This window comes from Dermacentor variabilis, chromosome 5 (genome assembly GCF_050947875.1).
Source record: "Dermacentor variabilis isolate Ectoservices chromosome 5, ASM5094787v1, whole genome shotgun sequence".
Taxonomy (NCBI): domain Eukaryota; kingdom Metazoa; phylum Arthropoda; class Arachnida; order Ixodida; family Ixodidae; genus Dermacentor; species Dermacentor variabilis.
Window position 1 is genome coordinate 162,891,119 of NC_134572.1, and position 25,618 is coordinate 162,916,736.

Below are 25,618 nucleotides of genomic sequence, written 5' to 3' on the forward strand. Positions count from 1 at the left end.
TGACACAAATTTGAGAAAACGTTGCATCGATGGCAAATAGCTCATGCGAAAGGGTTAGGTTGCACTGCCTGATGAATCGGAAGGTGAGCGGCCTCCAAGTATCTTCTATATGTGCAAGAAACGCTGTTTGCTAGTCGCGGAAGATGTGCCACTGAGTTACTTGCACGTCTCTCTCTATATAGAGAGACCGCTTTTCGTGCTCCTGCAGTAGTCACTACCCCAGAGTTAGTGTGTACCTAGCTTGCCTCAGGATTAAGTTAGAATAAATATTTTTGAATCTGTTGGATGACTATAAAAATTCTAAGTTAAAAGGCACCGACTGCCGGCGAAGTTTGTAATTCTTACCGTACCAGGTTCCGTATTTTCAATAGGACGAGGAAATATTTTGTTTAATACTAAAGTAATTGTCAGAATCTGACTGTGGGTTATAAGGTAAGGGAAACAGATGGTAACATATAACATTTGGGGTTTTACGTGCCAAAACCACTTTCTGATTATGAGGCACGCCGTAGTGGAGCACTCCGGAAATTTTGACCACCTGGGGTTCTTTAACGTGCACCTAAATCTAAGCACACGGGTGTTTTCGCATTTCGCCCCCATCGAAATGCGGCCGCCGTGGCCGGGATTCGATCCCGCAACCTCGTGCTCAGCAGCCCAACACCATAGGAAACAGATGGTGAATAGCAATGGAGTTTGACACCAAAACGAATATCTTCTTTTCTGTTTCGCAGTTATTAGCGTATTCAGCTACATAGTGTCGCAGAGTCCCATTGAAACATTTGCGCAGTACCGCTTGACTTGACGTCTCGTCGCTTTTTCGGAGAGTAGGAGCTGCTTCCATTGGTGGAAGCGCGTGAGAGAGAGTTTAGTAACACGATGTAAGGTTCCCGGCTACATAACGAGATGGTGTTGCCCTCCGGGTATCGCGTGTGTGTTGAAAATCATATCTCTTGACAGGTTTGGAAGTTGACCAAAGGTCGGTGGTGCGGCTGGCTTTCAGGGCCCATGGTAAAAGCACAAATGAGGCAGTGCAGGGTGACATGGGTAGGGTTTTTTTTGTAGTCAGAGAAGCAGAGAACAAAATGAGTTTTCAAGAAACACTCAGCAACATAAATTAAAAGAAACGGCCGGCTAAAGTACACAAATATTGCCACGAGATGAAACAACACGGCAGCATTAGGCTGGTGCCGATGAAGAAGAGGTAGAGGTTGCTCCTCGCCATCTTGTCAGCTGCTACACCTTTGCTATTCGCCTTACCTGTAAATAGCTGTAAATGCACGTTATTTTGTGCAGCACTCTTAGGGGGGGTACGGAGTACGCTGCCTGTTCATCACCATCCCCCAATCACTGAACTCCGGTTGTTGTCCCGGCGATGGCCACTGAAGCACACACCACGCCGAGATGCAGTAATCACCACAGTAATTGGCAGTTCCATCTCAAAGAATAGACCGAGAAAAGATGAAGCTCCTGCGAATGCTAGCGCGTGGAAGAGGCCTGGCTATTCTGGAGATAACGTCTTTTACGAGGCAATTAGTAAGGATGACCGTACAAAAGCGCTTCTATGACGGAGACATTGCGGGTAGGAGGTTGCTTTTTCTACTGGTACGGCACAGTAAGGAAAACATTCACCGTAGAACGATATAGCGGCCATCAAGCCGTGATGCCATCAGCGGTATGGATAGCAGCTAGTGTACTGAAAGGAAACACGGATGCAGACACGCCCAACGCCCAGCAAATCTTTTGGCGAATTTGCCACCTTATTAAACCAAAGACGCGCTCGTAGAAGCTGAATTAAGCGGTAGCAATGAAAATAAAATCAGCGCAACAAAATGGACACATTGGCGGGGTATCCGCGTAGCCGACAATGTCCACGAGTTTGATTGGCCAGGCGAAGCGCCCGAGAGTGCCTGCTCGATTTGGCATGGCGGCAAATGACTGATGTCGGAATCGACAGGCGTGAGACTGCGCACTGTGGCCCTGTTTGAAAGCATAGTCACTAAGCGAGTACGGTACATGGTGAGACAGTTTTACAGCGTGTGACACCATGGTCGACGGCAAGATTATCGTAATCTCTTCGCCTACTTATGATTCACCGTCGTGCTATTTGTGTTGTGGCAGCACTTCTATTCGGCGGAGGCGCACCACCGACCACATCACGCCACTTTCCCAGTAATGCATACGACCCAGGCTACAATTGGGCAAATACGTAGCCAAATAGCTCGACACAGATGGTGAAGTTGCCTTCTTACGCCAGTGGCATACGTGATTTCTTAAATATAGGAACGATAGGATAGCTTTTCGGGCTCTGAGCTTCTGGGTCTCTCTTTTGTTTTTATTTGGTGATGCCCTGCGGAGCACAGAAGCAAAAGCACTATATAGAAGATGTTTTAGGTTGCACGTTTACACGTTTACAGGTTTACGCGTTTACACGTCACACGTTACAAGGTCACGCGTTTGGAGTGTACACGTTTGCACCGGCGATTTACGCTGCGTCGAGTGGTTGCATGAGTAATACCGACGCGAGTGAGAAACTGAGAAAAAAATAGTACATAACCGCCAGCCCTTGGGTTCTTAGGCCATTGTATAAGTCGAATAAGCTTCCCTTTAACTCTGTCTGCTTCATAATTATGAATCTATTGCGGCAATTACAGGAAATTCCGAGACACGTTCCCGCCTTCGTCGCCGCCATGGTACTGTGCTCTCCTGGTATGAACTGCGTGTACATGCTTTGCATGCGCAGGGTTGGAGGTTTTAAAACCTCTTTGAAAGTTGGTGACCAAGAGTCTAAAGTGAAAGAAACAAGAGAGGTTCCTTATTCGTGTGCGCGTTAGGTGTCCAGCGACTGAGGGACAAGTAGTTCATTTGGCTGCAATGACGCAGGAAGTAATTCAACGGTCCACGCGAACCTTCCTTAAGTAAATCGTTTTGGCAGCAGGGCCGCGACAGCATTCTGCCTGCCAAGTTAAAAAGTTGCGCGACTCGGAATAAAACAAGGGAAACCGAAGCATATTAGGTGTGCTGCCTTACAACTAGTTTTTGCGTTCTGGGTTCATTGGTTCGTTGTTGATTGCTGAAACATTCTACTCCGCACATCTCGGAATCGGGAAAGAGAAAGAATAGCAGTCTATATTTCTTATTTTGGAAGGTGATGATTTTTTACCACAATAGTGCACTTTTTCTCTGTCGATCTGTCTACGAATAGCTTTGGTACATAGTTACTGCGCAGTTACTCGCCCCCATTTCCTGATTGTTTTCTGCTTATGCGATGTGAAATTATTCTGCGCGTCAATAGGCAAGGCTGAGTCCTGCAAGAAACCCAGCTGTGAGCCATCGTTCATGACGTCTTTTCGTATACGTTGTCTTCTCACCAGTCACGACACGCTTTGTCCGTGAACAAGCAAGCTCGCCCACATCAAGGTTTGCTCTGCCCGCGCTCATGGAACTGAGCGCTGTGCGTACGCGTGCTGGTGTTTTCGCTGAGCAGCAAAAGTCTGGAACAGCATAGAGCTTGCTGGTTCATCTAACAAGACGTTATCGTTCAAATTACAGGCAAAGGATCTGTAATTACCAACACACAGGAGCATTTGCCTTTCTCGCATTGTGCCACGAGAATGCAATGGCCTTCCAAATATAGAAAAAACGTTTGCGGCTCTAACGCAATGTGGGAATCCTTGCCAAGCGAAGTTTTATTTAATGTTGATGCTGAAGTTATGTTATATAAGGACTGTTGCGTACAACTTTCCCGATGTGTTTTCGAATTTGTGCGCATAATTACAGTTACGCTTAGTAGCACTCAACGGAACTTTTCACGGAATTTTCGATCGTCCAGGAGGTGCTTTATTTTATTAGGGCGAGAAGTGCATTTACCCATATTCCCGCACTTTCTGTTTTACCAGGGCCAGAAGCTAAGTTTCACGTGGGTGTGATTTGTTTTCTATATAGTTGCTCACTTTACGAATGCACTTCACCGTTTACACGTGGATTCGGACCCACTTTATCTATTATTGCGCTTTATCTCTTAAAGGTTTTATACTGTCTAGCGATTCACTACCTTACCCTCCGACATGTCAGCAAATACAATATTTCCCATAGAGTCGGTTCACCAAATGGAAGCGAAGGCCGTATCGAAGACTAAGTAGCATTGAGAATAACCCTTGCACTGACCACAGCGTATCAGGAAAAGAATGGATTCGGGGTTTAGTCTATCCGGCAAAACTTTTTATTTGTCAATAATATTTTTTTTATTAAGTGGCGAACCGCAACAAGGTTTAAGCTCTGTTCTAAATATAGCTTCGTCGTTGCAGAACATTTATATTGCGAAAGGAGAGGTATGTTTCAAACTTACAAAAACCTGCAATAGCATATATATTTCTGCATGAGTACAAAAATGTGGTCTGTAGAAAAAAAATTATTACTTACAGATAATGAACAGAAAAAGATAACAATTTGTATCTGTAAAATTGTTTGTGCGTTTATGTGATACCCCCGTTAAATGGTACATAGTTTTTTTATAATTTTTTCTCTTGGCTTGTTCAAGTAATCCTTTTATACTTCTGTTCTTGCTTTTCCAAATTGTATTGTATTTTTCAATGGAAGTGTTTTAATTATCTATTCTTATGATTTTATTTGAGAAAGTGCACCGGTACTCCTCTACGGAAATGTGTTTTATGATACCTTTTACGTATAACTATACAATTATGTTGAAAAGGAGTCATTTAGTTCTGTAATGTACGTACAGAACGTCACGGTATAGCTAAAGGCCAGAGGTCTGACAAGGTTGCAGCCTTGTAAGCTTTGTTAGCGGTAGCTCATTCATAATATTTCCTCGTATTCATGAAACTAGCGCCTTTGCGGCTTTTGATCTAAGAGAGTGCAGCACTTTTATCAATTGTATTGACGTGTTGTTGCGGGCTAGGCGTGCCACTAGGCGAACCCCCTCCAGTTTTCATTCGAGCTTCTTTCTTAGCGACTGACCCAGGTCAGGACAGAAATACATCCGATATGTGTATTGAAAGAATGTTTGAAGAATGAAAAACAATATGTGATCTGATATCCGGAGGTGAACACGGTGCTTAGGGGCGCCTTTGGTTTTCCTTTTTCCTCGGCATCTTGGCCCGCGGATTCATGCTCGGCCTTCCTCTGTTTTAGTTGTCAGTTTCCAGCCTTGCCACCCTGTTGTAACGAGGTCCATCTTTGAACGAACTGAGGTATGGACTAGTTAGTCCTGCTTTATTGGAAGCATACAGGGCAAACCAGGCACGTAAGACGACAGAGAAGACGAAGACACCGCCATGTCTTTCGTCTTCTCCTGAGTGGTCCTGCATGCCCTGCGTCCGCTAATGCTCACGTGACGGAGGAGAGGAGACAGTTCCTGTTTAACGTCCTCACAGTTGTTGGCAGCAATCGCCTTATTAAGTACGCGCGTTTCCTCGAAACGACTTTCACGAACACCGCCAACTCCGGGTCTCTGCAAATCTGAGTTAAAAATACAAATAACGGGAGCATATAGTCGACGTCATCATCGCTCGACTACGAGTAGCTCTTTATTTTCAGGCGGTACTTCCATCGTTGTGGGGTTAGAGAATTGAATAGTATCCATTTCAACTGTTAGGTGAAGAAAATACGTTCAATTTTCCATCTTTGCGACATAGCACTATTCCGCCTTTGCAAATAAATTACGCCTCTATGGTAAACAAGGCTCCTCGGTGTAAATAAACCAAAAAAGATGCAGAAAACAACTGAAAATCATTTGGTTGGCTTCATTGTGTCCATAAATTTACTTAAGACTGTGAAAATTCTCCTGGAAGAATGATGACGCCCCCGTGAAACGTGTGCCGTTACGGCATATGATGGTGCTACATTGAAACGTATGCATTATTTATGTTATTTCTTTATTTATAGCAGAAACACAACAACGTGCAGGAAAATTGTAAGGAATAAAGGTGCCTTTTTTGAAGAAAACTAAGAATGACTGAAACGCGACGGAACAAATACGACACAGAGGGCAAACTAACAACGTTCGTTTGAGTTTCTGCAAAACAACGCGTTTATCCAATTAAATGTACAACCAACTGACCCGATGGCGAGTCTTACATCTAGAAGAAGCCCCTAATATCTCAAGCACTTATTACTGTCTCGGTTTTTCGTTATGTATTGGAAATATGTGCCACTGTGCAGTAAAGACCTTATGAACCTTGAGTAACCATTCACTCCGGCTAAGCACCAAAACTGCCCAAACTCAATATGGTCGCCGAAGCCATATGTGGCTAAAGAGAAAGCTGTTATCTCCAAACTTGCAGGTAAGTGATGTCGGAGGTTGCGTAGGAAAACAGCAACCATCTTGGCGAACTAAAAATGGGAATAAACGTTCACATAGTGAAAACGACTGTTTTACGTGCAGAATTTGCCTAAAATGCTCACGCTGAATTTGCGAGCTTCAAGATGACAAGATCTGGCTAAACGCTGCATTCTAGACGCTATATAGCCACAGCTTAAAACAGGCCGAAGCACAGTGTACAAGTATATTCCGTTCAAAAAACAAAAAATAAAATAAAAAAACAGCAATCAGACATAGTCTGCATTCACGACAATGGACGCCCACCAATGCGTCGTAAATTTGTTGCTTCGCAAAAACAATGACTTCGTAGAAGTTTCGTAGAAAAGCTCGCGACAGCGACTGCTCGGTGCCATCGACTCACTTTGCCGCGGTTCCTCGCACGTGGGTCCCGTCCACTCCGGAGTGCAGCTGCACACGAACCCGCCCGCAGGTCCACCGCTGCAGGTGCCGTTGTTAAGGCATGGGGCGCTGGAACACCCGTCGCCCGCGCGGTCGCACAGCCGGCCCGAGTAACCCGTCTCGCAGACGCACATGAAGTCGTTGCCCCGAACCTGCGTGATGGGGCACCGTGCCGGTGATTGCGTCTGCTGATGATGTGATGATGTTTGTCAATGCTTTCTTTGTGGCGCGTGTTGTTCGTGAACATCGCAGTGAATATACAGTAAAGATTGATTATAGTCATCGCTGTGTCTGGCTAACATAACGGGGTATAAACGGGGTCTTGTCGCCAGCGCCCTCTCTTGCAGTTCAGTTTGCACCAGCTGGCGCAAATCGCCATAATCAGGCACAAAGTTAAGTGGAGTGATCGAGAGAAACAAAACCACCTATTAGGCGAATAAATTATAAGCAGAATAAATAAATAAATAAACAAATAAATAAAAATATAAATAAATAAATAAATAAATAAATAAATAAATAAAAGGCTATTCTCGTGAAATTTTTGATGCGGTGCCTAACTTAGGTCTATTGATCGGCCTTTCACCTTGGAATAGAACATTTTTACACTATAGAATAAAGCCAGCTGATACAAAACACGGTTACGTGTCGGCAAACTTGGGGTATTACTGCATTTTGGGGAGTAAATATTCATCCCGATTACGATACTCCATAATGCGAAATTTGAGCGCAGCTTTATACGTGTTTTCATCTCGCGATATATTGGCTGCGCAGACAAGCTTTCTCGTGCTTCACGATACAGACGGAGCGATGTGTGGCGCGACTCCCTCACTAATCGTGAGATCGCGAGATTCGGCATGTGGGTGACGCGTGGGCGTGATTCACAACAGCTCCGCAGACGAACCTCCACTCATGCAGCGCTTTGCTTCCATACAGAGGACGCGTGCTACTCTGGCGCCATCTCGTAGCCATCGTCTCCGCAGAGCCCGTCTTGCGGGGCACTACATTCTTCTTCTCACGCTTTCACCATACACTCCTCCTCCGCTGTTCTCTTCGCACTTTCTTCGCAATCGCCATATTTCGTCTGCCCCTGCGCTAAGCGTTCGCTCTCATTCTTCGCTGTGTTCGTTCGCTGGTATCGAGGGAAAACGCTGCCGCTCACTGCAGGAACGGGCGCCTAAGAGCTGCGCTCCAGAAGAACTAAAGACTGGAATATAGAGAATATATCTTGCTCGTAGTTTACAGATTTTGTAGATTTCACATATTGCATTGCACCAAAATACGTTGCAAGTTGCACAACTACACAAGCACACAACATAAAAATATTCATTTGGCAGACGCTGATGAGAGTACAGATTACGCCTAAGTTATGCGGCAAAGTGGTCGCTCCGTATATATCTGGCGTGGTGCACAGAACTAACCGTACACTAAGGTTTCGTTGTAACTCCTTTTTACAAGTTTTTGCTACAGTACGTTTAATGACCTTGTTCACTTTTCTTTCTTTTCCTCATTTATCATTGGCTTTGAAGTCGCGGTGTGGCCATAACTGGAGCGCGGTTTCCTTCGGCACAGCCAATGATAACAGAGGAAAGCCGGAAAATAAAAATGAATCGTCACACAACGCCGTTGCTAGTTTTTTTTTCTTTCATGTATTCTTCGAGGCCCTAAAAACAGTGACTCTTAGGACGGCATCAGCCACTAGCGCCCTTGTACTCAATTAAACGTGGTCAATAAGCTTGTGTCTATAGGAAATCAGCACGCTCACTCTCCTTAGATAAGTACAGTATTCCTAAAGAAAAATGAGGTGACATACAAGCGCATACATACAAGCAGTGTGGGATACAGCCGCTAGCGAATCGTCCACAAAACATTCGATTGAAATTGATTCGACGTTCTTTTCCAACTGAAAGGTTCTCACAACAATAACAATTCCAACACGCACATACGCACTGCAGACTCACCAACAAAGAAAAGCGACCCCGAGATGGAAAAGATGAAACTTGCACTTGTTCTTAATGGTACGTAAGGAGAAAAGTCGCGCACTCCGAAGCATGTGCGAAAGATCAGGGCACAGCTAAGACAGCGTAGCATGGTGTATCAGTAAATCAGGTGATTTGCTAAGTCGTAACGTGCGGCGTTTCTTGCAAAATAATCCAGAAGTCAACATTTACGCGCCATCACGAAGGTTGGTGACCGAATCGACCCAGTTTCTATGACGCGGTAAGAAAAAAGTCAAAAGATAGCGATAAAAAGGAGGATGATACCCTAACGCAGTGCCTCCATACCACTCAATATAGAATATTGTTATTAGCTATAGCCGTGATTCCACAGTTTTCGTTAATGTCACCAACAGAGATTGGCATTTACCTTAGAAGAAACTGAAGGTGTCAGAGGTGCCACACTCTAGCACAGGAGGTATCAGCAGTGTTGTCTACCATTGCAGGAACAATCTGATCAGTAATCCATGCAATACGCTTGAACAATGTTTCCATGTCGAGCAAGAAATGCACACGATACTTTGTCTGACACCGATATCTATTGATGAAAGATAATTGCTACAAGGCTAGAAGTCTCGATTTGAGCTGCCAATAATACTAAAATGCAATTACTGACTTTTCCCCTAAACGTGAATGATTGCGAGCACACAAAGTCCACTAGGAGGGCCAGAAACTCTTTTGTCGCATAAGCCGGGCGATCGCGTCGATGACAAGTTGGACGAGTACGTCCACAGCTCGCGCCGCCAGAGCCGCGGCAGCCGCAGAGTGGCCGTCTGACCTGGCAGAAGCCGTGCCTGCAAGGTTGAGCGGCACACGGGTCCAAGACCGGGGGCAACACAGGGATGGGCTGCGACGGGCCCACACCGCCACCGGCACCGGGCTCGCCCTGGCGCAGGCAGCCGCTCGGCCCGACTCCGTTCCCAATGTACCCCGGAGGACAGCGACACTCGTGGAAGGTGCCGGAGCGAACTGCAAATGACGGGTGAATATGAACGAAAGAAAAACAAACAACAACAACAACAACAACAACATGTAGACACCGTTGATAATGATAGTCAATGGCAGCGTTACCTTGGAATCAGCCGGAATCACGTTGAGTGGTTGCGGCATTTAGAACGATGGAAGGACCAGCTCGCGATACCTCTGTTAAGAGAGCGGTGTGACACGCAATGACTTACGTGGTGACGCAAGAGCAACTGAGCTGGCGCCGCATATCCCCGTAGGTCGCGTGCTTCACCGCATTCTCCCTGACAACGCGTCACAATCCGCTCAGTACGTTAACCCGTCAAACTTCTTCGCAACGGCCTCACTGCAGATTCGCCCTTGACCTCACCGCAGTCATATCAGCACATGATCTGATAAGGAATTAGAATCATGTTTTGACGAGTTCAAGCGTTTTCGGCGCCTCAGGGAAGTTAAAGCACACGTGGTAATTACGATCGCAATTGACTCCGATCGGGATTTAATTTTTCGATTGCAATTACCTCACTTGCGCTAGCGTCAGAACGGTTCCGGGCGAGATGGAAAACATATATATTTATCAGTAATGTGGAAAGTTGAGCGAGTCGAGGATTAATCATCATACATTGGTGGTCAAGCAGCGCAACGACAAGGACAACGCGTACACTTGTGTTTTCTTGTGTGCCTTCGCGTTGTCCTTGTAAGTGCGCTGCTTCACCACCAAGGTATGAATACAATTATTGTGCTCGAGTGTGGTGGAAAGCTGATAAATTCCTAGACAGAGAGCGTGTCACGTGGTTTCTATCTGACCTGTGAATGGTGAGATAGAGCACGCCTGCAGGATAGATACAGGCTGAGAAGAGAGCTTTGCGCATTTGCCCACACATGTGTAAAATGGGTGGTATGTTCGCAACAGGAGGGGCCGATTGGTTTCTTGCCCAAAAACCAAAGAAATGGTTCGCGAGTAAAAAGGTTCAGTTTTGCTATTTCCTGAAAGTGGCCTTACACCTTCATTCATAGCCCACGGCAATTCTCGCATTCGTAGGGTACAACTTGCGACACTACATAAATTAAACATGTGTAAATAAACTGAACACACAAGACGCTGCGTGGTTACCGGTGAATCATACGGACTTTATGCGCAGAACATATACAAGAACGTGATGCATTAGGTAACGCTTATGAGAAAATAATTAGATTCAATCTCCAGCCTTCCGTAGGCTATGTTTATCAGAATAGAGAGTACAATGTTAGCTTTATAACACATTCATATGATTTGAATGTTTATCTCATATCTGTGTGTGTAACCGTTTAACAAGATATACTATCTATATTTTTTATTTTTTTATATATTGTTACGCACGAAGGAGACCGTTTATCACCCTTACGGATGAAGGAGGCCGTTTACTTTAGGTCGCGAAGGTGAGCGCAAGAGCGGCCAGCTGGTTGATGAACTCAGCGTCGTCCTCTTCCTCTTTTCCCTTTCGGGACCGCAAGCACCTTCACCAGTCTTCGTTTTCCTCACGCGTAACAATATATAACATACTGCAGATCATACATCGGTCCTTGCAGTAGGGGCACTCAAGCACACAAGGCAAATTAGAAGCACCGCAAACACAAAAAATACGAATATAGAAACATAGATACTATACAATAAATAAAAATAAATATGCATAACAGAGAGTATATGAGTAATTAACTTCATTAGGAACGTTTCAATACACCGCAGGTCGGGAATACCACTCACACACTGTTCTGGGTAAGAAATAAGATTTGTACGTATTTGTCCAGGCGAAATGGGGGGTTAATGCATATGTGTGATCATGACGTGCACGCCTTGTGGACAAAGGGGCCTCGTATACCGAGAGGTCTACCGACGGTTAAGATACTGGAGAGAAGTTACAAATAAGGTAAGACAGTTATACACTAAAGCTTTCATTTTCCTGACTGTTCCCGACGTCTCGTAACATTGGATATCTTATTTTGGAAGAAGCAATTGTTGAGTTCATTCTTGACGATAAAGTAGCTTATATAACACAGTGCACTTACATGTTCGCGGCACGAAACCGACATCATTAATAACACTTTGTGACGCCATGTTTTGCAGACTGCAAAATACAACTCTTCGCTCTCGGGAACTATTGCTGTTCGGAACGGCGTAAGTGAGCGTTAGTAAAGAAAATTGGGATGAAAACTCGCAGCATCACTTCGTCATATCAGATTATTTTCTTAACCGATGCGGAATTTGAAAAAATTTTCAGTGCCAAATCGCAGAATTTTACGTCTTAACCTGAATTGTTCGGATAAATGAACAATTATTTGCGCAGTATATCTAAATGCATAATTTACGTATTATGAAAATTTCTCCAAATAAGCTTTAAATTACTTCATGGCGCATATTGTTTTTTAAAATTTAGCCATAGTGTTTGCCGCAAATTCTGAAGATGGTACTAGTTTCGTGATGTACGCCGTCCAACTTGCTGGAAGATTGCACTGTTGTTGCCCTTACGTTTTTAACGAAACACCGTTTTATGCACTGATGCGCAAAAATAACTGTAATACAAATGTGTTTTGCCACACACTTCGGGAATAATATCACAAAGGTAATGTCTAAGTGAGAATTCTTCCCAGTTGGATACACCTTGCCAAGTCACCGGCTAAAATTCCTATATTGCAACATGTGCTGCCAAGTAATTAGTGAGAACTAGTTTATCAAGCTTGGTTAATTATTCAATTATGCATTTTGACTTCACTGCAACAACCAGCATCCAGCATCCAGCACTCCGAGCAATCCGGTTCCTGTATTAGAATTGTACTGTCTGCGATGGGTGATTCTTAAAAATTCTGTATATAGTCCACAAAAAAAAAAAAGAAAACACGCACACACACTCGGTATTACTGTTCCGTTTGTACTGTTGGTTTTCACTTGTATATTGTTATTAAAAGGTCCGCAGAACTTCGGCATATATTGCGTAGCCCTAAGTGCACAATAACGTATACTTCAGCACACTATATTGGGTTCAAGACTCCAAGTGGAACGAACCGGCGGTTGTCATTCATGCTTGAGATATGAGATATCATGAGATACTGGCTGTTGCCATTTGTGGCTCGAAATTATGGCATCCTCGACATGCGCTTTTAAGGCACTACGGTAGCACAACCAAGCGGTCGTCTAAGAGACGAGCTAAGCTTTACTGACAAAATAAGGAGGCTGAAAACTAATTATACAGTCTGAATAACTAATTTTAAGACCATATCCCGTATTCCCAAAAAGTTCTGCTAGAAATTTAATAAAAGCAGATGCCGCAAATCATGCCGTTGGACCCGCTGTTGGCGAAAATTACCGGCTGAAAAACGGCAATGACGAAACAAAAGCTTCGTGAAAATGACCCCGTATATTACTGCAGTGCTTCATGACTGCCGCATTGCACGCCGCTTCAGATATGACTCAGAGGTCGGATCAACGGCGCCGATAATTGTGTTGAGTTCAATGACGTTCGCTACGGTGTTATTAAAACACTGAACATTTTCCCATTTTCTTTCGTCTAAACAGATGTTGGTTATGTAATTGAACGAATAAAGCTATCGTCGAAGCGACGTTTTCATAAGAAAATATTTTGAAACAATACACAGATGTTTTTTAGAGCGCAGCTCTTTGGCGTCCGTTCCTGGGTTTCGCGTCGTCGTCGGCGTTGTCGTCGGCCTCGTAACCAGCTCCGCCCCCCTTTCATCCCCCCAGCGCTAGCAGCGACCGTCTGATACCGCTGGATGCCGCTGACGCCGCTAGAGAGTCAAGATAACGTGACTGCATAGAACACCGTCGCCGCCATGCAGAAAGAGGAGGAAAGGGTCCCCCCCCCCTGTTCTTGTGTGGCGGATAGGGTGCTCTTCAGTTGCCGACGCGCCGGTTATTTCACGTAGGCCCCGGCACGTCGACGAATACGTGACCACCTTCCCACGGCTAGACCTGGTTCTTAGCGCTGCGGAAGCGAGGGTATCATATTGTTTGTGTCGGCATCGGCGGCGTTGTCCCTGAAACCAACTCCGCAGCTGGGGTTGACTCACTATCGGCGTCAGCGGCATCAGTCAGTCGCTGCTATCTCTTCCCTCCTCCCTTTATCGTGTTGTCCGCTTGCTGCGCGCGCTTCTGCCCCCATCGTTTGCCGCTGGGTGTACACGCCGCCCCCCTCCCCCCTCTTCCTGCGAGTCTCCGGTTGTCAAAGCGCCGGCTCGAACTTAATTCCTTTCTTCGCTCCTCCTCCAATGCAACCCCTGTGCGGTGGCAATCAGAGAGCCAGATCGGTGGCGGCGGATCTGTATATGTGCACCGCCCGAGCCGAAATTGCCGCTGCCGTTCGCCACTGCGAAATTATCTGCCAGTTCTTTCTGAGCCATGAGCGAGACGACCGATGGAAGTCCTCCGTCTGCTGCTGCTGCTGCTGCTGCTAAACGAGCTGCCAGAGCAGAGGCCCAGCGCCGTCGCCGTCAGAATCCAGAGGTGCGTGCCGCCGAAGCAGAAGCTTACCTAGTGGAGTCTTTGTTAAAGGAATACGTGTGAAAAATAAAAAAAAAATTCTGTGATAGCGCATACATGTGTTGCTCGATTTCTTTGCCTCAATCTATCGAAAAGGTGAAACAGCTTATTTGCTGCCCTCAAATTTCGCATTAGGAAGTAACGTAATCGTCGGTAATTTTTTATTTTAGGAAGCTTGCGGGGGGAATGGTTGCGACATATGCGGATCTTTGTTTTTTCCTGCAGTCAAGTTTTATATATTTTTTTTCAGTTTACGTACTTTGACATGAACGTCATCCGGTAACCAACAATATTGTCGAAAAGTCCCATGTCAATATAACCAAACAGGGATGGGCGAATATTTTTTGTTTCGAATAGGAATCTAGAATTACACTCTAAGCGTTCTTATTCATATTCGCAAATGAACTGTTTGGCGTACTTGAATGTCAAAAGGAACGAAATATTTCGCAAGCACCAACTCTTAAAGTGGAGTTATTATACCCTTCTGCTGAACAAGGTATCGCATATCGCCAATGGCCAGAAACGAAACAATGGCAAGCGTTTTGGAAGCAACGCAGAAACAAAATGAGCAAAGCAAGCCTTGTTTACAATATCGCGGCGTGAGTCGACAATCCACCTTTGATTCTTTCGTGCAGTCTGTCATTCACTGTGTCTTACAGTCTAGTCATGCTGCAGTTTTATTTTTACACTGAAACCAGTGTTGTTTTCCTTTCAACGGGTTCTTTGCATGTGTCTACGATGCACAAACCTTTCAGCAGCTTTTTTATTTCTTTGCCCACCAACTTCTGACATTTTTCTAAACAACCATTTATTCCGCGTTTTGGAACGCTAGTCATGCACCGGCCATTCATTCCTTTCTTCACTTTCTGAAGTCTAAAGTTACACCTGTGGCTCTGCCGAAAGCAGGCTCTAGAGATGTCGGGAGACTAATCGTGAAGTTTATTTTAATGGCAATTAGTGGTATGTTGTTTAAATGTGATTATAGTGCTCCATGATAGGTGTCTTTCTGTCATTAGTTAGTACAAGCGTGATACCTAATTGTACATAAAAAATATTCTTGCTGCAAACATATGCGTGTGCGTTTTACTATTCAATATTCAAATACATATTCAATAGTTCCTATTCGTAATCGATTCATATTCGATAAAGTTTAAGTTCATCTCTGTTTACTAAATATATATAAAAATGTGAACCGTCACACGAATTAACTAGACGAGCAGTCCTATTACAGTATAACGTTGATCAATCGCTAGTTGACACTTTTCAAACAAGTGCGAATTTCACATTGTACTTAGAATTATTTGTGTGTCCAAATTTATGGAAACAGCCATTTGTTAAGAAGATTGTTAAGGCGCATAATAGGACGAGGAATACGAGACACATAACTATCGCACTTGTTCCTGTCTTTTCTTACGTGTTCATCTTATTTTGCACATCAACCTACATGGATTTATGTATAACTAGCCGGACAGGAGACGTTACTATAAAGGCTGTGTTCCAATTTTTCTCAGCAATGTAGAAGATACTTTACATTGATAGCTAAGAAGACGACTTCAAGCTCTAGTAACGGAAGGCGTTTTGCGGACATGAGGCCACCTGTCGTCGCCCAGAAAGAGCTAAAAAATTGATTATTATTGTTGTTTTGTTGTACTTGAACACTTTGCCTTTGAAAAGTCATGAAAAAGAAACCATTGCTTACACTTTGCACGTAAAGAAACGTGAGAGTGTTTCCCTATGAAGAGATAACGGTGCCGTAAAGTTTACAAACAACCGCCATTATGTTCGGACAGCATAGCAGCCTGCACAATTTTTTACTTCGTTTCTGTCTTCATGAAGCTTTTCCATTGCAGACTTCGTAGGAATTGTAAATAGTTTTAGTAGGCTCAATGTCCGCTTTGATTTAGGCGCCTACTGCAAGTATCGGGACACAGACCAACAAATCACTTGTACGCTGTCCCCTTTAGCTTTGAGACAACAATGTGGGATGTGTTTACCGCGGTGAACTTACCGATGCACGTGGCAATGGGACTGCAGCCTCCGTTGTTGACGTTGCAAGCACCCACGTAATTGCAACTCACACCATCGCCAACGTATCCTGCGTGTAAGATAGCAATGTCAAGAGTAAAAGGGCAAAACGAATAAAAACATGACGGAGGGTTTTAGCTTTACTCACGCAATCCAATGCTGATGAATGCGCACATCAATGCTCATGAGCAACAAGTAAATATATCGTGATTGAGTTATTTTTGTATGTTGGTAATGTTTCTTGTTTTATTTGTTTAACTTTTCTCAAAGGAGCCCTGAAACAGTTTTCGAACTAAGTAAAAAAAAAAAAAAACGTTGCCAATCAGTTAACGAGGCTTCTGTTAACATGTGCACCAAATATTATTGCACTGCTTGCAACATGGAATCTACAGTCTCGTGTCAAAGCAGTGAACAGTCGCTTGCTCTCGCATACGCACTATGGTCATGAAAGCAGTTGGCCGGTCAGCGCCACTGGCCAAGTTCGTGATCGCGACATAATTCTCGGTAATATATAATCGATAATTACGAGCTACGTAAATGAAAAATATGTATGGCTGCTATCTCAAAAGGACGTAAAAATCCTTTTAGCTTTGCATTGCGCGTAGCTGTGAGTCTGCTGCGCATGGCTTTCGAGATGGCAGCTACGTGCTACGTAGCGCAGTCCACCGCGTCCGCCACAATGTGATGCGACGAGCCCTTTCGCCGACGCCGCACTCAGCGTTTGGGTGGGGCTTTGACCTATTGACTTGTCCGCTGTGTAGCTTCCAGTAAGTTAGTGGGGATAAAAAGCGTGAGGAAGCCGCGTATTGGTCCGATAACCCTACTTATAGTTGGAAGGATACGGAAACGTTTTGCTGCATGAGATTTGTGGGATGAACGTACTTTAATGGTGAGGCCATTCTAGGATTAGCTAAAACAGTTTTTCAAGGCCCCCTTAATTTCGTCACTGTGATTGACCCGTCGATGCAGTTGGTTTTGGACCGGTAAGTAGCCTGTTGGCTATCGGTCCACTTATTAGGTATGCATTTCTTGGCGTAGAAATAATGGTAATTGTCTGATTGATTTAGTTGTTGAATAATTGATTGATTTAATGAGTGATTCACGTGCAGAAGTACAGCGCCAGAGTGACGTGCTTTTGATAATGAATGGAAAGTAAGCTCTAAGATACACTCTCCAAAATCGTCGGCTTCGCAAATGACAATACATTTGTTTTCCCCACAAAAACCAAGCTGAATTTTCATTATGCGTAATTTTACTCTTACTTAAATTCTTGCTCGTTAGTCTACAGCATCTAACATCTGAAACATCTACCTACAGCATCTAACAACTGAAAACGCGTTATTCTAAAAAGGAAAATGCTTTCTGTTGTTGCAAACTTGGTATTTAGTACCAGTACCATTGTCATACGTTTACAAGACACGAATGTATCTACAATACATAATAAGGTTTAGTATAGATTCGCATGAGATGATAAAAAACACATAAGCACGGAAGGAGTCATATCTGCTTAAACTAGCGAAAATTTCGTCGCACAAAGCACTGTAAAATGCGACAAATGAACGTATTTAGATTGCCTCGTGGCAGAACAAAATATGGTTCCCAGACACTTGAATACCATCTTACCTAAATTTCTGAATACGGTAACGCATCAACCAATAGCATCCATGTTTTTTATTGCTCTGTGACAAATATCTGTGTAGTAGAAGATGATTACAGTGTTACCCTTTTCTATTGCACTGATGTCCTTGTTGTTGAACATACTCTTGTATATTTCCATGTTGTATGAACGGTGATATCTCTTCACAAGTGTAAAAACATCAATAAAACCAACTATTTGATTGTATCATAGCTTCTCGCAGCATGTCTCGCCACCAGATTGTACTAGTAGTCGTTCATTGATTTTCCTTCTGTGGTTTCTGCACAGATGTTTAAGCAGTGTCGTACTATTATGCCGCTATATTAAGCGATATTGGTGTCAGTTAGGCTTATTTAACTGATTTATATTTATAAACGAGACAATAAAGGGAACTGAGAAGCTCGACTTTGTTAATCATGATCACATAAATCCAAGAGAGAATGAAGCCAAGGAAACCATCTTGGAAATTGACTGCAGTTTAAATTGGAACCTTGACTAGCACTCCCAGGGCTAGAGCTCTACAAAATGTAAATACCCAAGTTAGTGGACGAACTGATAGCCGTCGCCGTAGCACAGTTGGTAGTGGGTACGCGTAATACGGAGGTGGTGGGTGTGGCTTCCACCGGTGACGAGTTATCTTTTCGACCACTTTAATTTCCCTCTCCTTCGTTATTTTCTACATTCCAAATTAAACCATGGCTAATTTCACCGATGCTTTTCTTCACTTCATTGTCTGTTGGGTTTATGTGGTTGTTATATATATTTATGGTACACAAGCTGCATAATATCATTACTTTCAATCTGAAACTTCTCGCCCATGTTGCGAAGTTTCTGAATGTACTTTATACATTGTCTAGGTACGGCTAATGATGTTCTGTTCTTGTTTTAGGGTTTGTGTGGCTTGTCAAGCAGTCATTTGGACTGCTGTTTACCTCGCTAACCTCAGCTTCCTATGTAAGACAACTGAAATGAAATAGTAATAAAAAAGGTTGAAGCCGGGATAAATTTTGACGCCGAGTTGGGAGAAGTGAATTACTATCTTCTAGTTGGCACTGTTGCAGGAAACACCAAATTCTCCGCGATTACTTGTTTTTAGAAATTGAAATAAAGAAGTGATAAATTAATGGAAATGAATGTGGACGCTAATAACAACTTGCCGCAGGTGGGTAACAATCCCGCGTCTTCGCATTACGCGTGCGATCACACGCGTAATGCGAAGACGCGGGATTGTTACCTACCTGCGGCAAGTTCTTTTTTTAGTCCACATTCATTTCCATTCATTTATCACTTCTTAAATTCTATTAGCAAGTACAAGTGATTTCCCCCATGTTGTCCTCGGTGTGTTTGTTTGTTGGCTTCTTGTGACTGATAAAAATCGGGCCCCTCAGTTAGCCCCCTTTATTCTCGTTCAAGAAAGGAGCTGAGTTATTCACGGCAAGAATGAAAGGACGCTAAGACAAGAACAAAAAAAAAATGGTGAGACGTTGCAAGGAGGTCAGTAGTGCACGGACAGTTGATCCACGTCGCGAGCGGCACTAACCTGGTGGGCAAGGGCCGCAGAAACGAGAGCCAACCGTGTTGAAGCAGTCTACGCGAGGATTTTGGGAGCAACCTCCATTGTTGAAGAGGCACTCGTCGATGTCAGAGCAGGTGTAGCCATCTCCCGAGTAACCTGGAAGATAGATGTAACACAGGCGAAAGGGCCTGTTTCAAAAAGAGCAAGGCAGGCATCATATCAGACGCGGCGCTAGCCTAAGGGACGTCTGAAAAGACACTATACAGGAATGTGCAGCTAAAGCCGGATTGGTAAATCAGCCGTCTAGAATACTCTACGAGCACCTCATTAATTAATTAATTAATTAATTAATTAATTAATTAATTAATTAATTAATTAATTAATTAATTAATTAATTAATTAATTAATTAATTAATTAATTAATTAATTTATTAAATAATTGATTAATTAAGTAATTTATTTGAACGTACTGCTAGCGTCATATTTGAGGATGTTGTAGGAAAGGGCCAGGATACATATTCAAGAGAACACAGTTCAAGTAGGCGCGGAAATAAATGAGTTGAAGACGGCACATATGCACCCTATATTCACTTTACAAACGATATAAAAGGATGACAAAAAGAGTAGTTAACGGCATATTGAATGGTTTAGCACACGAAAGAAGCCCAAAGGAAGAAAGTGTAGGTACACTGGATATTCATTGCGCAAGAAATAAGACTCGGCAGAAATACTGGGGAAATCGTGACCAAAAAAAAAGAAGAAAAAAAAACGAAAGAAGAAATTCAGTGTGCACGAAAAACAAGAAACTGATAAGTGAATCAGAATGACTTTGTACAACACAGTGTGCCTGCATCACGGTCGTAACTACAAAGCATTGTTTGATATCTGGACGATGAAAGCTTCGAGTGATGTGCAGTTGACAAACTTCATCAGACAAACTGTTACATTCACGGATTGCATGTCGAAAGAGGGAGTGCCTAAATATGTTGTTGTGAAATCCGCATACTGTTAAGTGCTTAATGTGTTTCTTTTTCGGGAACTACGTATATATATCCGCAGTAAGTAGTTACTCGCAGAGATTTTCATGCAGCCACAAAGAAAAGGGAAATCAAAGTCAACTAGTATGGGTCGATTTCGCATATTGCGAAGTTCGGCTTGTCTCAATAGTTCTGCAGAGGAGTCAAGACGACGATACTCATTAAAAATACATCTAATCGATTTCCTTTGTACACTCTCCAATTTTGCTGTGTACTTTTTACGGAAGGGAAACCAACATACTATTCCATAAACCAGTATAAAGCGAACGAGTGAGAGGTATGCTAAGCGTTTAGTATCTACTGATCTGGATCTAAGCGAGCATTTTAACGAGTACTGAACCGTCAGTGCTTCAGTAAGAATATATGTTACCTGTTTGTCCCATTCAAGATCTGATGAAATTAAGGCGCCGAAATATTTATACTCTTCGCGGTTCTTTAATAGCTGTCCTTGCAGATAGAATGGGAAGTTCATGGCCACTCTTTTATTCGTTACTGTCATACAAACAGATTTTTCTGTGTTAATCACCATCTTCCACGTTTTACACCATTGCGTTAATTTTGAAGTGCACTGTTTAAGATTATATCGTCTTCACGGCAGGCTATTTCCTTGTAGATAAAGCAGTCCTCTGCAAGGATTCTTACTGTGGCGTTAGTATTGATGTGTAAATCATTCGTGAAAAGAAAGCGGATAGGAGCTAAAATGGCACCTTATGGGACGCCAGACAGCACATCGCCGAAATCCGGAGTGGTCTTTGTAACATACACATTGACGTCGACCTGCAAGATAACTTCTTATCTACTTTGCCGTGTTGTTATCACCGAGGTAGTAAATAAGTTTCTGAAGTAGCTTAGGATGGGAAACTCGATCGAACGCTTTGGATAGGTCCAGGAATATCATGTCGGTGTGACTACATCAGTCCATTGTAAACGCCAGTCGTGGATTGTCTCAATCAGTTGAGTATGAGTAGTCGTATATAAACCGTTTCTAAAGCCATGCTGATTAGGGACAATTAAATTACTTTTTGTACACATGATACTATGTGTTTCAGGATTAGGTGCTCGAGCATGTTGCCGGCCGTACAAGTAAGCAAGATTGGTCGATAATTTGATGAGCTGGTAAGGCTGCCGGACTGATGTATAAGGATTACCTTAGCACTTTTCCCTTTCTTCCATTTATCATGATTATCGTCTCAGTAAGCGAGAAAATGTGCCAACGTAACATAAGATGGGTTTAAATTTTCCTCGCTAGCTCCGTGTGACATCGCGTGGTTTGTACACAGTCTGCTCGATAACAATTATTACGTTATGCGTAAGGTAACACTACATTGTACTTTGGCATTTCCACAAGCTAGAGCGTTGTGGAAGCTTTTGAAGGAAAAAAAAACAACTCAAACGTTTAAGTATACTCGGCCATCGGTCCCGTCATAAGAACGCACAGCTGTTTAGGTTGTGGCGCGAAATTCAATTTTCTCTGTGATATTCTGCGCTAACAAACAGCCTTCTTTTTTTTTCAAATGAACTAAATAGAACCTAAAAAAATGTAACCGGAAATGGGTGACAGATTCAGTTAAACGGTGCTCCCTTCCTGCTGCAGGAGTATAACGTGATGTACAAAAACAGCATTAAGATTGACATGAAAAAAAAAGCTTTCTTAAAGCTAACTAACGTGTAGCATTCCTTTGTAATAACCATATCTCACAACTATGCCAAACAGCCTGTGTAATAAACGCTCGTCGTATCTGTCAGTATTCAAGAGCCCAATTACGCATGTTTCCTTTGGCAGCTGCTGCTTTTCATTGGCCCTCTGCCACTGCGAACATCTCGTAAGAACAGCGTACGAATCTTTTGTGAATACGTGCAGAGCATCTCCTGCTTTATTTACCTCTACAAAATTCCCTGCATAAATTTCTCGTCCCTTATGTATTTCTTATAGTGTAGGGCTGTTGCAAGTGTTATCATCATCATCATAATCATAATCATCATCACCATCACCATAATCATTTAGGTCCATTGCATGACGAAGGACTCTCCCTGTGATCTCCAATTACCCATGTTTTGTACCAACCGATTCCACCTAACGCCCGCGAATTTCCTAATTTCATCGCAAGCGTTACTGTGACAAGAATTCTTTATATGGTGCTGATATCACATGTTGAATTCCTTTAAATAATAACAAGAGGTGCCATGTCAGTTTGAAATTCCGGGATATATTCTCGTACATTTTGACACAGAGACCCATAACTTCTACACAAGGCCCACTGAGGTCCCTACCTGTGTTGCGGAGTGACAACTCCAGAGATGGAATAATTTCGCAATCGTACCTGAATTTTAAACACCTGGAATATAGTGGGAATAGAATGATGAGAGCGATCAGACAGGCGGAATGAGAATGGAATGTAAGCCAGCGATTTCGGAGGGAAATTTTAATGGAATGGGCACACAAAACTACAAGTCCGTTGCATTTGCAATTTAGACTGAACTAGACTTGTCGAGTACATTGTATTTCTCTTACCGGTTTTTTTTAGGATCCACCTATAGGTGAGTACTTCTGCCGCTGTGATTAAAAACAACAAGGTAATCTACGTGCACATTCTCTGACTGCCCGGAAAGCTCTCTGCGTTACAAGGTTGAATTAGGTTTAAGGCGATCGGCTTCTAGTTATTGTGAATTATTCGGTTAGCAAAAGCACGTGTGACGTAGCCTGCGCGAGTCCATGGAAATTCGGAAAGTGCCCCAAGCATTTCAGCCCACTGTCAAACACGCCCAGAAAGCACAATAAGGAGGTCAGAAAATTAATAGAAAAAGGTGGTAATACTTATTATGCCAGTGGATGGGATAAAAAAAACCTTTCAAAACATATGTTTTCCGCAATCTTAACGAAAACCTGCCTAAATATGATAAACGTAATTTGAATACTGAAGGTCATCATCATCAGCCTGGTTACGCCCACTGCAGGGCAAAGGCCTCTCCCATACTTCTCCAACAACCCCGGTCATGTACTAATTGTGGCCATGCCGTCCCTGCAAACTTCTTAATCTCATCCGCCCACCTAACTTTCTGCCGCCCCCTGCTACGCTTCCCTTCCCTTGGGATCCAGTCCGTAACCCTTAATGACCATCGGTTATCTTCCCTCCTCATTACATGTCGTGCCCATGCCCATTTCTTTTTCTTGATTTCAACTAAGATGTCATTAACTCGCGTTTGTTCCCTCACCCAATCTGCTCTTTTCTTATCCCTTAACGTTACACCTATCATTCTTCTTTCCATAGCTCGTTGTGTCGTCCTCAATTTGAGTAGAACCCTTTTCGTAAGCCTCCAGGTTTCTGCCCCGTAGGTGAGTACTGGTAAGACACAGCTATTATATACTTTTCTCTTGAGGGATAACGGCAACCTGCTGTTCATGATTTGGGAATGCCTGCCAAACGCACTCCAGCCCATTCTTATTCTTCTGATTATTTCCGTCTCATGATCCGGATCCGCCGTCACTACCTGCCCTAGGTAGATGTATTCCCTTACGACTTCCAGTGCCTCGCTGCCTATTGTAAATTGCTGTTCTCTCCCGAGACGGTTAAGCATTACTTTAGTTTTCTGCATATTAATTTTTAGACCCACTCTTCTGCTTTGCCTCTCCAGGTCAGTGAGCATGCATTGCAATTGGTCCCCTGAGTTACTAAGCAAGGCAATATCATCAGCGAATCGCAAGTTACTAAGGTATTCTCCATTAACATTTATCCCCAATTCTTCCCAGTCCAGGTCTCTGAATACCTCCTGTAAACACGCTGTGAATAGCATTGGAGATATCGTATCTCCCTGCCTGACGCCTTTCTTTATTGAGATTTTGTTGCTTGCTTTATGGAGGACTACGGTGGCTGTGGAGCCGCTATAGATATCTTCCAGTATTTTTACATATGGCTCATCTACACCCTGATTCCGTAATGCCTCCATGACTGCTGAGGTTTCGACTGAATCAAACGCTTTCTCGTAATCAATGAAAGCTATATATAAGGGTTGGTTATATTCTGCACATTTCTCTATCACTTGATTGATAGTGTGAATATGGTCTATTGTTGAGTAGCCCTTACGGAATCCTGCCTGGTCCTTTGGTTGACAGAAGTCTAAGGTGTTCCTGATTCTATTTGCAATTACCTTAGTAAATACTTTGTAGGCAACGGACAGTAAGCTGATCGGTCTATAATTTTTCAAGTCTTTGGCGTCCCCTTTCTTATGGATTAGGATTATGTTAGCGTTCTTCCAAGATTGCGGTACGCTCGAGGTCATGAGGCATTGCGTATACAGGGTGGCCAGTTTCTCTAGAACAATCTGTCCACCATCCTTCAACAAATCTGCTGTTACCTGATCCTCCCCAGCTGCCTTCCCGCTTTGCATATCTCCTAAGGCTTTCTTTACTTCTTCCGGCGTTACCTTCGGGATTTCGAATTCCTCTAGACTATTTTCTCTTCCATTATCGTCGTGAGTGCCACTGGTACTGTATAAATCTCTATAGAACTCCTCAGCCACTTGAACTATCTCATCCATATTAGTAATGATATTGCCGGCTTTGTCTCTTAACGCATACATCTGATTCTTGCCAATTCCTAGTTTCTTCTTCACTGTTTTTAGGCTTCCTCCGCTCCTGAGAGCATGTTCAATTCTATCCATATTATACTTCCTTATGTCAGCTGTCTTACGCTTGTTGATTAACTTCGAAAGTTCTGCCAGTTCTATTCTAGCTGTAGGGTTAGATGCTTTCATACATTGGTGTTTCTTGATCAGATCTTTCGTCTCCTGCGATAGTTTGCTGGTATCCTGCCTAACGGAGTTACCACCGACTTCCATTGCACACTCCTTAATGATGCCCACAAGATTGTCGTTTATTGCTTCAACACTAAGGTCCTCTTCCTGAGTTAAAGCTGAATACCTGTTCTGTAGCTTGATCTGGAATTCCTCTATTTTCCCTTTTACCGCTAACTCATTGATCGGCTTCTTATGTACCAGTTTCTTCCGTTCCCTCGTCAGGTCTAGGCTAATTCGAGTTCTTACCATCCTGTGTTCACTGCAGCGCACCTTGCCGAGCACGTCCACATCTTGTATGATGCCAGGGTTAGCGCAGAGTATGAAGTCTATTTAATTTCTAGTCTCGCCGTTCGGGCTCCTCCACGTCCACTTTCGGCTATCCCGCT

At 43.4% G+C, this 25,618-nt stretch overlaps 1 protein-coding gene across 2 annotated transcripts in view; it reads right to left on the bottom strand.

Annotated features, from left to right (window-relative positions):
- Positions 1-25,618, bottom strand: part of LOC142583301 (cubilin-like) — a 267,105-nt gene that overhangs the window by 179,734 nt on the left and 61,753 nt on the right. For both annotated transcript variants that reach the window (XM_075693717.1, XM_075693716.1), the window contains exons 11-14: positions 19,426-19,557; positions 16,233-16,319; positions 9,509-9,699; positions 6,699-6,888 (exon numbers count right to left, since the gene is read on the bottom strand). In XM_075693717.1, the coding sequence (XP_075549832.1) occupies positions 6,699-6,888; positions 9,509-9,699; positions 16,233-16,319; positions 19,426-19,557 (600 nt within the window). The remainder of the gene's footprint in view (positions 1-6,698; positions 6,889-9,508; positions 9,700-16,232; positions 16,320-19,425; positions 19,558-25,618) is intronic.